Here is an 18,250-nt window from a genome sequence, read left to right as displayed (position 1 = left end):
GAGCACGTTCTATACCAACGATGGGCAAACTTTATCACAGTGGGGCCACAAAAATATAACTGTCTGATCTGAGGGCCAAATTATCAACATTCATGTCAGCATTTAGAATAAATAACTTTTTCACAGGAAAGATTAGTGTTTTGTGTATTTTAGTTGTCATTTTGTCTATTTTTTTCTGTTATTTATGTGTATTAATGTATTCATCTTGTGTGTTTTTCATGTTTTTCTTGGTTATTTGTGTTTCTGGAGTCATTTGTGTACTTTTGTAGACTTTCCTCTTATTTTGTGGTTATTTTGCATATTTTTTATCTTTTTTTGTAGTCATCTAATGGGTTTTTTGAGTTATTTTATGTATTTAAGTTGTTGTTTTTTGATATTTGTGTATATAGAGTAAGTTTTGTTCTGTTTTTGTAGATTTTTCTGTATTTTTGTAGTCATCTAGTGGGATTTTGGAATTATTTTATGTATTGTAGTTGTCTATTTTGTATTTAGTGTTCTTGGGGTCATTTGTGTGGTTGTTTTGTATATTTTTTGTATTTTTGGAGTAATTCGTGTATTTTTGTTGTTAGATTGTATATTTTTCTCTCATTCTCTTTATTGTTGTTTAGCGTATTTCTGTTATTTTTTTAAGTGATTTTGTGGGTTATTTTGTTTATTCAAGTGTGTTGTTTTTTTGTTATGTGTGTCTTTGGAGTCATTTTTGATGTTGTTTTGTGTATTTTGCTGTATTTTTGTAGCCATCCATTTGTGTATTTTTGTTGTTATTTTGGACATTTTTTTTATCATTGTTTTGCATGTTTCTGTTATTTTTGTAGCCATTTTATGGTTTTTTTTTTTTTACAGTTCTTTTATGTATTATTTTTTTTTTTGTATTCTTGTAGTCATTTTTGTGGTTATTTTGTATATTTATGTGTATTTTTGTAGTCATCTTGTGTGTTTTTAGAGTAATTTGTGTGTTTTTGTTGTTATTTTGCATATTTTTCTGTTTTGTGCATTTCTGTTATTTTTGTAGTAATCTTGTTAGTTTTTGGAGTTATTTTATTTATTTTAGTTGTTTTTTTTAGTAGTGTGCTTGGAATCATTTTTGTGGTTGTTTTGTATATTTTTGTTGTCATCTTGTGGGCTTTTGGGTCAGTCATGTATTTCTGTTGTTTTCGTAACCCAGGTCGAATCTACCTTTTGTATATATTTGTAAACTATAATATTCATTAATATATGTATAACAGGTAGAACTAACCTTTTATATAAATATATATAATGTATGTATTTACTTATTGCCCTCAACCTTCCTCATGCATCAACACATGACCTCTCGTCTATTATGTAGAAAGGGTCATGTGACCACGCTCAGCCAATGATAACATCAGAGCAGCCATTTTACCTGCAACCTACTAGTTACACCTGTGTGGGGAAGAAGCTTCCAACAGCCCTGAGCAGGTTTGTTTCCAAACAATTATACATATCTAATCCCTTGCTGCATGTAACACTCTGTAAGCAGAGTACCTTTTTGTGATATTTTGTTGTTTTGCATGTTTCTATTATTTTAGTCGTCATCTTGTGTGTTTTTGGAATTATTTTATGTATTTAAGTTGTAGTTTTTTTGTTATTTGTTCTTTTTGGAGTCATTTTTGTTGTTGTTGTTTTTTTAAATTTCTATAGTCATCTTGAATCTTTTTGCAAAAAATATTGCATATCTTTCTGTCATTTTGCGTATTTTTGGTTTAATTTGGTGCATTTACTTTGGGGACTGCACAAAACTATACCGATGGCCCCATGTTTGTTCTCCACTGTGCAAGCAGAGAGCTGGCTGTAACCTCACCAATGCACTAATCCTGATCAAATATTACACAAATGTCAGGAAGTGTAACAGAAACCCATTATAAAATGAACCAGCGAGCAGTTCTACATTAAACAAGCATAGGTGGTAATATTTAAGGGATGTTTTGCCCTTTTAGGAAACATCAGTGGAGGATTTGTTGGAATGCTACAGGCTGAAATGTTCGCCTATTGAATGCAAAACAGGAAGAGATGCTGCTCTGAGGAATGTTGGAGTTCACGAGGCGAGGTCATGTCAAGCCTTTTGTTGATGTTTCCGTCCGACTGAAAAAAGCCACTCCTGCAAGTATGATGATAAAACTGAGCATTAACGACGTACAAACACACTTCCTGTGACAGATGCGAGAATATTTCTTGTTGTCTAAAATGTCAGGCTTCAAACTTCTACAAAGTGAGCTCCTCCTCCAGCTCTGCAGCCCTGCATCTCCCAGGGCAGCGGTCATGCTATAAATAGGTCAAGACCAGCTACTGGGCTGAATGAATGGTATTTTTTATTTTTTTAATGGTAGCTTTAGAGTTAGAGAATAAAGCAGAGGTTGGCAACTTCTATCAGAGCGGGGGGCCACAAACATGTGTTTGTTTGATCAACCAATCTGAGTGTTAACACAGGGAAAACAAAGAGAGTTTTTTAGTAATTTTGCTTGTTTTTCTGTCATTCTGTGTATATGTTTGTGGTTGTCTTGCTTGTTATGATGGCATTTTGTGCATTTCTGTTGATCGTTAGTGTATTTTTCATGTAAAATGTATGTTTTTGGAGTCTTATTGTGTATTTATGTTGTCATTTTGCATTTTTTGGAGTGTATTTCTCATCGTTTTGTGTATTTTTGTCGTCATTTTGTGTAATTTTGTATATTTTTTGAGTCATTTTGTGTAATTTTGTTGTCGTTTTCTGTTATGTGGAGAAATTTTGTGTATTACTGTTGTTGTTTTACTTGTTTGTTAGTAATGTTGTTTGAGGAGTCATCTTTTGTGTTTTTCTTGTCTTTTTGTATATTTTTCTTGTCATTTTCTGTAGTTTTGGATATTTTTTGCACAATTTTGTGTATTTTTGTTGTCGTTTTGTGTTATCTGGAGTCATTTTGTTTATTACTGTTGTCAGTCTTGTCTTTTACTGTGTTTTCCTGCAATGTTGTAATCCTTTGTATTTTTTCTTTTGTTTCATGTAATTTTCTGTCATTTTGTACATTTACTTTGGGGGCCGCAGGTGGCCACGTTTTTACACTCACCCCACCCCCCACTCTCCTCCTGTATCATTAACAATGCATCATGCTGCAGTTTAATGACCTAAGAACACCAGACTCCACATCAGAAAACAAAAGGAGACGTGTTTCCATATTGAAGAAAATCAAACTTCACCAAATGAGTGAGACGATACTTCTCAGCTGAAATTGTCTCATAGATCAACATCTGAACTGATGCCCTTGATCTGCTGCTAAATGAAAACATAATCCTCTTAGTGGACCACCATAGTATATGTCCCATCATATTATTGCTCTAGCATGACTCACACTAAAAGTCAGTGACGTACTGCAGCAGAGCGCTGTGTGTGGTGGTGAGAAGCACTCAGAGGTGATCGATAGAACCATAATGGCCTTTTCCTCCAGTAGAATACAACCAGTGGCCATTTAACAGCAAAATACAGTTCACTCTTTGTTTTAATCTATGCACACAAAATGAATTAGTTAAAGTCTAGTTTGAATCATTGACATTTTAAATTAATTTTATTCTATTTTATGATCTAAAACAATTTTTGAGGAACAAGACCAGGTTCTTTATTGTCCAAATAGTGCTAAAATATAGCCTAAATGCACAGTGATATTGTAATACATATTTTATACTAACTGCACTCCATTTTTATGTAAATGTTTTTTTAAGGGTTGATGGTGCTCAAATTACTTCAACTTATGCTCGTTGTTTTTTTTTTATTACAATAAATAACATTAGATAAATTGTCAGAGTAAATAAATTAATTTAATTTCATATTATTCCATTATTTTCAGTGACATATATTTTTTACATCGCCCCATTACACTTCAAATCATATTTTCATTTGTTTGCAATTATTTCTGATCTGGTTTAAGTCAGATGAAAAACTGTAGCTGACAAAAAAACTATGACGATAATTCTGGGTCACCATATTTCAGAGTTTTGCAGCTTCTTCCTTTTCTGCGTAGCCTCGTAGAGAAATAAACCAGCAGTTGCACAAATCAGTTTAAACTAAAAAAAAAAAAAAAAAGAAAAGGGCCGGCTGCGAGTCTTCTGAGCAGCTGCTTGGCTAACTGGGTGAAGATTGAGGTCACTGAGAATATGGTGATATAAGCAAAGAATCCATTCACTGAGGAAAAAAAAAAACCCTCAGAAAGGTGAAACAAATGCAGTGCAGCAGTCGGACGGGATTGGGATTTTTTTTTAGCTAAAGCTGTGACCACAACAACACACAACATGATCATGTCACTGAAAGCATGGTGAGGTTAAATAAATGTGTCCTGGTAGATGTGCAGTGAGGGGCAGCCCTTTTGTTATCCTCCGGTGCAGCTCTGAGCTTAATGCACTCTGACAATCTGTGCTGTGCCCAGGCCTGGCCTTCAATTATCAGACAACCCATGAAAACATAGCAGCACATGGAATAAAAAGACGTAAAAGCAGCAAAATAAAAATTATCATCACTGGAAAAGAAGAGGAAGAAAATCAGCAAAGCAGCAGCAAAGCAACCATGGGAGTAAATGTCTTATTGTGGGTATATTAGATCATGTAGAGGTGTGCGAAAAAAAAATGTATTTGGCGATATTACATTATATTTCACCACGCCATTATCATATCGATCCAAAAAATGTCCAAATTGATTTTTTAGTCATGTTTTTTTACAAATTTTTTTTTAATTTAATGTAATCGCCCGGTCACTAGTTTGATAAACATACCACTTGCTTTTGATGTATTTATTTATTGAATTACAGTTAGTTACCATTTACATTTTCTTGTAAGTAAAAAAAAAAAATTTCATACCATTTTTGTACTTGTAAAGGTGAAATTTGTAATGATTGATATTGTGATATATCGCGATGTATATTGTATTGTTTACTATTGATATTAGGGATGTAACGATTAATCGTAAGGCAGTTAAAAATCGATTCATAGGTATCACGGTTCACGTCAATATTCTGAAAATTGAATCGCAGTACTTTTTTTAAACAGCAGAGGGCGCTTTATCCTTCTATTGTCCAGAAGTGTTGGCGGCGGGCTGAATCTGCTACTACTTTCTATCTGGCCGCCTTCTACTCTTAAACATGTTCATAAATGATTCCTTACCCATTTAGCACCGAAAGAATATCTAATATTAAGTGAATATCTGTAAAAGTCACATTTTTCTATTAGCTCTGTCTGCTAGCGCATAGCATCTCTTCTTCACTACGAGAATAACTGCATGCCAATTGACCACTGGGTTACCAGCGCCCTCTGCTGATCCAAACAAATATCTGACATAAATACAATGCGATTACTGTTTTTTTTTTAAGTCCAATTGTTAATGCACAAAATACATTTTCAGTTGCACTTTTAAAAAGAAAAAGAACTATTATGCAGTTTTGCATTGTTTACTATAGAACCAGAATTTAAATTAATAGGCTTATTCTTCATTTGTATTATTCCTTTATTTATTTTATTCAAGATTTAAAACCCATTTAATTGTGCTAACATATGCATAGCACGTAAACGCCCGGTCACTAGATGTCAGTGAACCACATCAGACCATGTTAAACTTTTTAGCACTTTTAAAGATGTATGTGGTCACTTTTTTATTCAAGAATTTAACAACTTAACAGAATCAGAATCTGTTAGCAAAAGTAAAACAATTTTGAAAAATGTAATTTGACATTTTGATAAACATATCACTTGTTTTTGATATATTTACATGAATTTACTTGTTCTCGCAAAAAAATTAAATAAATTGTATTTCATACCATTTTGTACTTGAAATGTGAAATTTCTAAATATTGATATCGCAATGTATATCATATTGTTTAGTATTGGGATATACCATATTGTGATATCCAAATCGTGAATTGTATCGTCACATTCATGGCAATGCAAACCCCCTAATTGGATACATTATAAAGTCAGGTAACGACTGTTTATAATCAAGAACGAGGCGTTAAAGTTGGCTGAGGAAATTCGACTTCTTCTGACAACTCCCGCTTGTCACTCTTGGGAACATCACGCTGTCTCTCCTCCTGCATCCCCCCAGAGCCACAGGGTGATACAGGCTCCATCACCCGCCATAAAACCTCCAAACTAATAACCTATGTCATCCTCTGCCATGTGGAATCACTCCTGAAATGAGTCACACACGCATTTCAGATTATTCCGTGAATTCACTGCTCTGTAATGATTCCTTTACTTTGTTCGTGACACCATCAGTCAGGGTGGTGTAACCTTACACAGTGTGTGATATCCAACAATACACTGACCAGGCTCTTATTTCAAAGCCAGCAGTTCCTGATTCATCCTGAACACCATTTCATATCTAATAAACAATGTAATGTACTGAGGCCTGTTGTTTTGGCCGTAAACCTCCATTTATATTTAAAACTTGAACAATCTTCTGCTTAAAATGTCACTAGGTGTTTGCTCATGCGGATGATGTGTAAAGACAACAACAAAGCTGAGTGCACATTTGGTCGTACGACAGGACCAATGTGTGATTTATGAAACATTTGTATTTGACCAATCCGTGTACAAATGATAGGGTGTTGATAAATGCGGCGGCTGAATTAACATGATATGCCCTCCTTTTTGGAGGCCCCGCCCACTGAGGTCAAACAAGAAAATAAACTTTTCCAAGATGAACATCGGCTTCCTCACATCTGATGTGGAGCAAAACAAAGATTTGCTTTTTGACAGCGTGAAAACTGGAATTAAAGAAGCGCATTTAAATGCTCTGTGGAAGAGAATCGGCCACCGAGTAGGTGACGTCTGCCCCCCTGTGTGCACTGCGAACAACTTCACAACAGAGATCCTGGAGCCTCACGCACAGATATGACATATGACAGCCTCGGTCGCTTTAGACAAAAAATATCACATTAAAAGAAATTAACAATTGAAACGCTTTAAAGGGGCGGTATTAGGAAAAATCACTTTGTAATGGTTTTGCTACAGTGATATACATCCCTTTAGTCTAATTCAAAGGGCCAAAGTTGAAAAAGTTTTGTTTCCTCCCTCCCTTGTTATTCCACATTTTGTAAAACGGGCGAGTTGGATTTTCCCCGCTTGGTGATGTCAGTGAGCGGAAACGCCTCCTCCTGACAATTATGGCTCCTCCTCCCCTATATAAGAATGTGAACTCCTCCCTCTAAAACTACCTCACAGGTAAAACAAACACTGTGGTTTAATATAGAATATACATTATACTTTATTGTCATAAATATAAAGAGAGGAGCCCTGAGGAGCAGTGGACAGCCATGTTGTAGCACCTGGAGCAGTTCCATTTTTAGTACCCATTACTTCGCCTTGTTTCGCATTTGACTTGATCTGACATGTTTGTGGCCCAATGCGACACAGCGGTTGGACAAAACAGTAGACTATCACCTTGAATGGACCATTCCTGTAATAAGTAGTGGAGAGAAGAAGCAAGTGACGTAGCAGCTCCGGTGAGTGTTTGAAGCAGCAGCAGCAGCTGACTAACTCACTAACTCTGCTGCTGTTGCCACACAAACACACACACACAACGTGGAGCAGTGTTTGTCTGACTCACAATCACAATAGCCGCTTAAATAGCCATGTGTTTTACTGTAAAATGAGCATTTCATCACTGTTTTTTTTCACTTTTATTTACATGAAGCACATTAAATGAATTGCCTTGTGTATGAAATGCCCTTTACAAATAAGTTAGTCTTGCCTCATTATAAACTCATCTCAATTCCGACTGGTCACATAAAATATTCTGCCACGCACAATCTATTCAATTTTCTATGAAAGGAAGTGGAAGAAGAACGCTTATGTTTGTCTGAGATAAGCCACAAATCAGAGCAGAGACAAAAACAGCTTCACCGTAGAGTTCAAATGCTTTACTGCATTGACTGAAGACAAAGACACACAATTACCAGAAGAAAAGTGAATTCACCTCTTTCTTTAGGAAAAAAAACATCTCTGAAGGTCACAGAGGACAAATGTTTGTCTTTCAATGACAAATCAAGGATGACAGCTTAAATAAAAGTTAATTGGAGCTCATTCAGACTTTAGTGCTGGTACATGCAGTGTCTGCTTTATCAATTGTGTCTCTGTGGCTTCACAATGAATGAATGAATCCTGGCCGAGAGATTTTCTACAGTCAAAGGAGTCATTTTAATGTGACAATAAAATGTAGATTCAGATACAGATTATAGTATGAGGTTAAGTCCCTTTACAACACACACCGTCAGACAAATAATCCACTGCGTACGTGACTTTGTGTTGCATTAGATCCACACAAAGTCTGAGACGGTGCAATGGTAAACATAGCATCAGGTTTCATCCGCTGCATTTTAGTTGTTATCCGAGTATAAAATAAATACACCTGGGATCGAAAGACATTAGACATGATTTATTGATATAAATATAGTGAGTACGCTTTGTTGCCTGCCTCTACCATGAGGCTCTCACTTGCACTTTAGTGTGAGTTTCTATACCTGAGCATTAGCATTAATTTGTGCTGCTATAAATGTGCTTACATATTAAAGGGATCCCCTACTGTTTTTACATATGTGGCCTAAAACCTTTGAACAAAAAAGCTAACAACAAGAAGCATTATTTTGCATCACATTTGTTTTATTAACTTTTAAATATGAGATTATTTTATCGTTTTAGTGCCTGCGTCCTGCCATCTTCAGCGTGTGTTTTCAATTAAAGGTGTCCCGATCCGATATTGATATCGGTCCGATATCAGCCAGAAAACGAATATCGGATTTTATCGGACTGAATCTAAAATCCGATATAAGCGCTACAATAAGCTTTTGTTGTTTTTGTCCCCGCCCTCAGTTGTTCCCACCATATACTGACAGTAAAAAATAACTGACGTGAACTTGAATTGTTGACTATTGTTCTCTGTTTGAGTGACATCACTTGATCAATCCTTTTCTAACATTCCACACAACAAAATAAGTAATAAAAGTATGTATGATTCGTACTGACATCGTATCGGATTAATATGGGTATCGGCCAATACTCAAGCCTGTAATATCGGTATAGTATCGGAAGTAAAAAAGTTGTATCGGGACATCCCTAGTGTTTATCACAGCAGCAGGAGAGTAAATAATTAACCGTCGCTTTCTTCTCCTCTTCTGACCACAGAACTAGTCGCTTTAAGACGATAGTCCATTGTTTTGTCTGACCGCTGTATCGCATTGGGTCACAAACGCATCAGATAATCCCAGGAAAGTGATATGAGGCGGTATAACGGCTGCTAAAACTGAAACTGATTGTGAGTGCTCCCTCTCCACTCTCAGCTGAGTCAGCTGTTTCAAACACTCGCGTGAGCTGCTACGCCACTTTCATGTCATCCTTTCTTCTTCTGACCACAGATATAATCAGTTTAAGACAATGGTCCATTGTTTTGTCCAACTGCAGCATCGCATTGGGTCACAAACACGTCAGATAATCCCATAAAGGTGATACGAGGCGATATAACGGCTACTAAAAATGAAACTGATCGTGAGCGTTGCCAGCATTGTCAAGAGGAGGAGTTTCCCCATTATGACACATGAAGTGTTTGAAGCCCGTTTGAAGTTGACTTTTTACTAAATGTGGAATGGCAAAGGAGGAAGGAAATAGGACTTTTTCAACTTTGGCTAAAGGAATGTATATCACTGTAGCAAAACCATTATAAAGTGTTTTTTTATAATACCGCCCCTTTAAAGTTTAAAAAGGGAAAAAACAGTGACTTATTCAATATAGACTATATGAAGTGATTTTTCAGTAATAATAATAGTTTTTTTAAAATTCATAAACATGTTTTTTTCCTGTTCAGTTCAAACATAGTTTTAGCTTGTTTCTGGGAGATCTACTGTAGGATCAAGCCTTGAACCCAGATGCAGACCTTGAGTAAACAACATGGAATTTTAGTTTATGATGAATTTTGCTGTGGGCTTTTATGCTCTTTGAAGAAAAGTCTCCATAATTAAATATTCTTTTTTAGGAATGATTAAGAACACTACCAAATTGAAGTAAATTAAAATATCACGTGAACCAAAGGGAAGTCATCTGATCGATCCACCTTCTCTTCAGTGATCTCAAGCTGTTGCATCCTCCTCATCCTTCTGCCTGTGTATTTTTGTCCATCTTTATCACCCCCCACTAAACTCCCCCCCCTCCGGGAACAGGAACATATTCTCAGCAGGCAGTGGCTCAAATGCACTGTGCTGTTCAGTCTAGCCCAGTAAGTGCTCTCTCTCTGTCTGAAAGATATGGGATGGATGGAATCAGGCAGATACGTGCACTATCTCATCATTGTCACCAAAGGAAGAAGCCCCACCCCCTACCTGTCTAATGATTGATGGCTGTTTATGCACCAGCAGTAGCTTTACAGTGTATTAGAACAACAGGTTTGCACAAAAAAATAAGAAGGTGGGGACACCATGATGCAATAATGTGCAACAACTATTCATTATAAAACAGACCAAGTGGCAAAGATTATGACGCAGCAGCTTCCTGCACTGTCGCCCCCCCCACCCACCCATGCTTCACTTACAGGAAAGGATACTTTTGGAAATCGAAGAGTGCACAGTGAACTGTGTAGTGTGGTGTGCAATGTGAGGGATAGGGTTCTTCTGTCTTGTGGTTATTTAATACTATAAAAGTCAGCATTAGCAGCAGGTCCCTCTGGGTGGATCAGTGCTGTGAACTAAAGGGAGAACAGGCTGGGATCAGTTACACATGAAGGCAACACGAGACGTTCTGTGAAGGTAGCCTCACAAGTTGGAATCTAAATTATTTTATTTTATTTTTATTTATTTTAAATAAATTTGAAAAAAAAAAACTATTATAAAATAAATATATATATATATATATCGGAGTTGGGGTAAATTATAATTGAAATCGTGTAATTGATAATTAATTACAATTATGGCAAATTATATACATATATATATATATGACCATACCAAAAATATTAATACCAATATTTTCATGGGTAAAGAACCATAACAAGGTAACCAAGAGATAAGAAACAAATTGGATGATAGGTAATATTTTTTGTGTATTTTACAGCTGATTTAAGACATGGGTAAAAACTGACCTGTTATTATAAGAGATGCATAACAGAAAGCTAACACAAGAGGAAGGTTATGTTTTATGTGGTTATTTATTAAAGGTTTAGTAACTGTGATTAATTGTCATTGAAGTTGAGTAATAAAACATAATTGCAGTTGATTTTCAGGGGAAAATAATAATTGTAATTTTAATTGTATTTGTAAAAAATGCAGATCACCAAAATCAGAAATGAGTTGTAATTGTAATCATTAAATGTAATATATATATATATATGTGCATGGCCCATAATCAGAGCAGAGAGAGGGACAGCGTCAGTAAACCAGCTCTGAGGCGCGGCTGCTGGGGTGGATGTGTTTGACAAATATCTACACAGACAATAACACGTCTGTGCTAAGAGGAAAACGTCCACCATGCCTAGAAGTGATGAGATCGGCACTGTTATCACCAAGAACACAAGTGACAGTGTGGATTATTTCACTGGCCTGGGCACAGTAACAACAGGCAAGGCCAGGCAAAATGTATAGCGCATTTCATACACATGGCAATTAAATGTGTTTTACATGATTAAAAAGTGCAACAGAAAACATTCGACAGTTTAAAAATCTATAAAAACATTAGAATCAGCAGCAAAAACATTAAATCAACAATAATATAATTAAAAATCTCCCTCTCACTCATACGCAGTAGAGAAAAAAAGGGCCTTTAACTTGGATTTAAAAATGTTCCCATGTGATGTTGACTTCAACTCTGCTGGCAGTTTGTTCCACTTCTTTGCAGCATAACAACTAAAAGCAGCATCACCATGTTTACTGTGAACTCTGGGCTCTACTATCTGACCTGTGTCCACAGATCTGAGATCTAACATCTCACTGATGGATTCTGGACTGAAACCCATTCACAGATTTATAAACCAGCAGCAGAACTTTAAAGTCTATATTGAGGCTGACTGGGAGCCAGTGTAAAGTAGGGCTGCACAATTTAATTGAATTTTAATCGTGATCATGATTTTGGTTTCCACGATTAATCTAAACTGATCGTCGGCAAAATGTACCTTAAAAATATGGGCTCTGCACTCTGTAATAGTGTATTTATTCAGTCAGCCTTTGGTATTTTTTTTAAAAATTATATTCTATTTTAAAGCTTAATTTTGCACTGTAGAATATAGACCTATTGTTTGGTTAAAACAAAGTAATGCATTAAAAACACAGATTTTTAATGCACTATGGTAAATAATTGTCATTATAATCATGATTGCAATATTGATCAAAAATAATCGTGATTATCGTTTTGGCCATAATCGTGCAGCCCTAGTGTGAACCAGTTCATCATATTACATATCAGTTTATCTATGAAATGTTGCTGATGGTAGATGAATTTACTGACATTTTACCACAAAGTTGAAGCAGTAGTAGCGAGTGGAAAAAGAAAAGGTCTGAGCCTCAGAGACAGGAGACTGAGAAGCACTATTTTAAAGCTTCACCTCATAAATCTTTGAGTAACTTTGTGAATAAAAGTACTCGGCACTAGTTTTGCTCACCGAGCAAATACTGAGTTGTTTCTCTGGAATCAAAATCAGAAACGTGAGTAAAGCTTTAGTAGAAGTGAGATTTATTTTAAAAAAAACACATAACATTCAATTATTTATTAATCATTATCATTGACATAGTCTCCTTGATTTATACAGAAAAAAATTATACTATCTTAACTTTAAAACCAATTACAGAAGCTTATATTGGGGTGTTTATTATTTACGAATGCTGATTTGTTGACCTTTAGTAACTCAATATTAAAAATAACTGCTCATCCAGAGCTGGTACACTTTCTAGATCAAGGCTGTCAAACTCATTTTAGTTCAGGGGCCAAATACGGAGCAGTTTGTTCTCAAGCGGGCCACAGATTTTATGCAAGAAAACGAGTAAATTCAACATTATTGTGCCCTAGTTTGCATTTGTACGGATACATAAAATACAAAATATGTAAGAAAGCGACAGTATCCACGCAATAAGTGACAGATATCAGTCCAAACAGGATCTTCACTTTAAATTTCCTAGATTTGTGACCAATTTCTACTTAATTAAGGGAAATATTATATAATAATTAAAGGAAAATAGAAGGATTTTGTAAGAATTTTAAATTTTTTCAACTGTTTAACAATAAAAATGACAGCAATCATGCAATAAAACACCGGGCCATAAATTGTTGAGTTTCATTTACACAATGATTCATGTTTTCTCTGTCATTTATAATTTTCTCCTGCGTGCCTAATTGGATGCTCCTAAGGGCCAGATTTTGCCCCTGGGCCATAAGTTTGACACACATTCGAGATGTTAAAAAAAGAATCAGAATCAGAATCAGAATCATCTTTATTCGCCAAGTGTATGTTGTACACACGAGGAATTTGACTCGGTCAAAGTAGCAGATTATTAAATTCTATCTGGATCTGAGAGGTCCTTTGCAAAAACTCGGAACCCCTTTTTTAAGGGTGTCCCGATCTGATAATGATATCGGTCCGATATCAGCCAGAAAACGAATATCGGATATAATATATATATAGTTTTTTTTGGATATATTTTTTCAATATCTTCTATTTTATTTTATTTTTTTTTTATTTTATTTAATCATTGAATATTCTTATTCTAAAAGGTTAATTATTTATTTATTTCAATATTGGTATCGGCCAATACGCAAGGCTGCAATATCGGTATTGTATCGGAAGTGAAAAAGTTGTATCGGGACATCCCTACCCTTTTTGTCATATGTAAAGCATGAACTGGACTGACTACCTAGTCTGAAAAACCTTGTTTATTTTTTAAATATACTTTCTAGTATTGTTAGCCTTATTTCTTTCTTTCTTTCTTTTGTGCCAGGGAAGGAATATATGTGGGGGTTTAATTGTCTGTATATGTGTTTATCATGTTTTTTTTTTCCCGTTTGTTTTGTTAAAAAAAAAAAAAGAAATTATATTCTCTATGGGCGTTTCCAAATGGAAATACTGTTAATATGTTAAATCAATTAAAAAAATTACAGAAAACAAAAAAACAACAAAAAAACAAGTGGTAGATTAAACACAAAAAGGACAAGGACATTTTAAAATGGTTTAAAATGGGGATGGCATCTACCACTTTGCAGCAATATTACATATGACTTTTCTGGGAAGAGTTTAACTAGATTTATGGATGTGGGCAAATATATGAGGACAAAACTATAATTTTCCAAGGGTGCTTTAATGCGTTGAGGTCATAAACTCGTCCATCCATGTTTTGATGAATGTTATTATGTGTGCATGCAGTGGCATCAGGGTGTACCAAACCCAGTCCTGTTAAGATTTGAGATTAAAGCCCTATGCAAACATAAAATATGCAAATACAGCATGAGATGTGGGCTGTTTCATAACTATATATCACAGGGTGACACCAGCAGACTACAAAGATCAGGATATCGCTGAGCTTAGGTGTACAGAAAATATGATGACGCTTGTTTAGGTTTATGTTTCTAGGATCTAAAGTTTGAATTGATGGAGGGTAAATTATATAAATATGTGATAAATGGACTCGTCCGCCGCGCTGTATTTACACAGTGATTACTTTGGGTTATGTCTGTGTAACGTGTCGCTAAATGTCGCATTATGTGACAGCCACAGTGTAGCATAATAATAATAATAATATTAGTAATAAAAAGATGCGCAGATAGTGCTAGTTTTTTACCTGTAGATGCAGTTTCCATAGCAACGGGAGGCCTTTTCCCGTCCTCCTGGAAAGGGTGAAATTGTTGCTCCAGGTCGCCCGTCGCGTCGCCGCCTCTCGGCTTGAATTCATCCCGCAGTTCATCCAGGCGGTTCGGACTGTTTCCATACAGGCCGTTCCTGTCGTAGTCCTCCCCGAACCATTTCCCCCCAGAGCCCATCTCCTCAGCGGACATGCTCGGCTTGTTGTTGACGGACAGAAGGTGTTCACTGACGGTCTGTCGTGTTTCGTAGCGTGGTGTGGGTTCCCGAGGATGGAGGACAGAAACACACACACACGCTCGCACACACACGCACACACACTTTACACACACACACACACACGTTGAAGTGGTGTGAGCTCGGTGAGGTGAGGAAGGAGGAGCAGGAGGAGGAGGAGAACAGGCTCTGAGCTGGATTGTTTTAGTTCAACTGCTCTAATGACGTCATGATGTCCGTGAGATTCGCGGCCCTTTGTGGGGACGAGCACGAGGAGACTAATCCTCCAGTGAGACACACACACACACACGCACACACACACACACACACCGTATGCTCTGCCTTGCACTACACTACAGCTAACGATCTATCTCAGTATAAACTGTGCAAAAAAAAAAGTCTCTCAAAGTATCGCTTTATACGTGAATGTATGACTATGTGAAGTGATGAAAATGTACAAATTGTTCAGAATTTTAATGTGTTTGTTTAGTGAGGGTATAAGCTTGTAGTGTGCGCCCCCTTGTGGTAACCTAAAGTATAAACGTGGTTTAAAAAAAAAAAAAAAGTTTAAATTGTGTCACTCTAGCATGGTTGCCAGTTTGGATTCACCCAACAAAAAAATAGCCTCCCATTTCCCACCTGTGGTTTTCAACCTTTTCAACCCGCGACCCCCACAATAAAGGTGACAGAGACCCTGGCTCCTCATCTATGAGGGGGAATCAAAGATAAAGCTTTTCGGGGCCTATCCTTAAAGTCAACAAAATGATGGAAATATGTGATAACTGCATTTATTTATTTATCTTTTTTTTTTTTTAATGTGAAAGGGACAATGTACATTTATCAACATTACCAGAGCTACACTAATGGCTATTTTTCATCAACTGTTAAGAGTCATGCTTAAACAAAATCTATCAACAATTCATGTTGGGTGTGGGATACATATGTATGTGTATATACGTATATATGCATATGTGTGTATCCATAAAATGTGTGTATCCATAAAATGAAGAGTCCGTCCTTAAGACTGCTCTACTGTAAAGTGCCTTGAGATACCATTGGTTATGATTTGGCGCTATACAAATAAAGATTGATTGATTGAGATTGATTGAACAATAAAAAAAAAAAAAAAAAAGAAATAAATAAGAAAATACAAAGTCACATTCTAAAACAGCATAAAAACATTCATACAACTTTATAATTCATCTTAATTAAAATGCATGAGTAAGTTTAATTAAATTGTTAAATGAATTTTTGAAATATAAATATAAAATACAATCTAAAATCTGAATAATAGGTGGTAAAATGGGATTTTAAAAACCACTGGAATTGGTTAAAAGTTTCAAATCATGGGTAATAGAATTAAAAAATGTAGGGGAAAGTAGTTTAAACTGGCAATAAATGGGCATTACAAATTGAGAATGTGGTTAAATGCTATTGATGGTTGACTATGTTCTGTATGATTTACTGATCCTTTAAAATGAACTAGTAGTGTATTTGTGACTCTGAGATGTGCTCATGTATTAAGCACCTTTTTTTTTTTTCACCAGACTTTTTCAATAATAAAAAAACCTGTAATATTTATTGAATTATGTCAATCAATGTGTAATAAATGCAGCTTTAAAAAACGGAAAATTATAGACTTAAGTACTTTATACTGTTGTCGTGGTTTTGGACCTTCACAAAATAAGATTTTAAAAACTGAACATATAAGATAAACAAACTAAAAAATATATAATTCAGGAATGAAATGTAAAAAAATAATAATGTAATAAATTAAAAATAAACAGGTATAAAAACAATTTAGAATTTACTAGTGCAAACAATTAAAAAAAAAACAAAAACAAAACCATCCCTGAAACTATTTTCACATCTTACAGTTCATGTTTTCTTGAAGCAAGTCATCTCAGAAACTACAGGATCTCAACTAGATACAGGTACATTTTAACCAGCAGGTGTCCCCAGTGAGCGTTGTTTGTGTCACAGTGTGAGTTTGATGTTTGACAGGTTGCCATGGTAACGCAGTCTGAACCGAAGCGACAGCGCAGAATCTCCAGGATCAAAGGCTCAAACATACTCGTTTGCCAGTCTCTCCTCGAAGCCGTTCATCTCTCCCGTTCTGTTTTATCAGGAGGTGAAATACAGGTCGGTGTTATATTTAATACAATGTCGATCATTGTGGTTTAATATCCTTAAAACACGCCGTAAAAATGGACCTGCAGACGTCCTCAGTGGACAATATTTGTGACCAAAGTGAGTTTATTGTAATATTGTAAACTTTAATTCAATGATAATCCTGAATCAAGTTAATAAATACTGCTTGTTTTGTAATATAGTAAATTTAGTTACTTACTCAGCTGATATTCCTGAATCAAGTAAAAAAAAAAAAAACTACTGCTACTGCTTTCTAATATTGTAAATGTATTTACATATTCAGTGATAATCCTGTGTGAATGAGCTGGCATTGCAAAGTGCGTTGGAACTCTCTTGTTGGGTTCTTTCTTCTTTTTCACTATGGACTTTATATTTTGTTCAGCGCTTTGAGATTACTTTGTTTGTATTTTGCGCTGTGTAAATAAAGTTGAATTAAATTGAATTGAATAAAAGCGCTATTTAAATGTAGCCCATTATAACATTTACTATTTAGTCAGAATTGTCTACAGCCTAGGTTCTCAAAGTGGGGTACGGGTACCCCCAGGGGTACGCAAATTGTCATAGGGGGTACATGAATAAAAAATAAAAAATTGGAAACTAGAATATAAGACAGTCAGGAGCCTTCATGCATTGCCCCAAATTACACATTAGCTGATGTAAGACAATGACAGATAAACAATCTCATCAAAAAAGCTACATTCTTTTTTTATTATTATATATTGTTTCTCAACATAGGTAAAATTCAGAGTCAAACAATACTGTAGGGCTACAATTGTATGTGACATTACATCAGTGGTTACCAACTATTTTTGGGTCTTGACCCCATTTTAATTTCACACATTTTTGGCGTCTCCAGAAATTCTTTTTTATTTCTTTCTAGAATTAGCTTTTGATAATGTGTGTTGTTACCAGGATTAGTGCACAAAGTGACAAGATGTGCCAGCTCAGGTATTTCTTTACTGCATTTTATTTTAACTAGATTTATTTAGAAAAAAATAAATAAATAAGTGAGATTATAGAATACAGTTATTTGAGATTGTTTTGTCTGGGGTGATATTTTTGAAAAGAATCATAGTTAAAAACATT

At 35.4% G+C, this 18,250-nt stretch overlaps 2 protein-coding genes across 4 annotated transcripts in view; one reads left to right on the top strand and one right to left on the bottom strand.

Annotated features, from left to right (window-relative positions):
* Positions 1-15,193, bottom strand: part of rtn1a (reticulon 1a) — a 34,416-nt gene extending 19,223 nt beyond the window's left edge. Inside the window, exon 1 of the mRNA XM_028439043.1 lies at positions 14,778-15,193. Coding sequence (XP_028294844.1) covers positions 14,778-14,991 — 214 coding nt within the window. The 5' untranslated portion in view covers positions 14,992-15,193. The remainder of the gene's footprint in view (positions 1-14,777) is intronic.
* Positions 15,169-18,250, top strand: part of lrrc9 (leucine rich repeat containing 9) — a 33,608-nt gene continuing 30,526 nt past the window's right edge. For 2 of the 3 annotated variants that reach the window (XM_028439038.1, XM_028439039.1), the window contains exons 1-3: positions 15,169-15,302; positions 16,891-16,947; positions 17,018-17,155. Coding sequence is in view for 1 of the 3 variants with exons in the window: in XM_028439037.1 (XP_028294838.1) it covers positions 17,221-17,263 (43 nt within the window). In the remaining 2 variants the exon portion in view is untranslated. Of the gene's footprint in view, positions 15,303-16,890; positions 16,948-17,017; positions 17,264-18,250 lie in introns of all 3 variants that reach the window. The other variant, XM_028439037.1, reaches the window with a different exon arrangement.

The sequence above is a fragment of the Gouania willdenowi genome, chromosome 22, assembly GCF_900634775.1.
Source record: "Gouania willdenowi chromosome 22, fGouWil2.1, whole genome shotgun sequence".
NCBI lineage: Eukaryota > Metazoa > Chordata > Actinopteri > Blenniiformes > Gobiesocidae > Gouania > Gouania willdenowi.
Note: the sequence above shows the minus strand (reverse complement) of the source record. Positions and strands in the feature narration are given on the sequence as shown.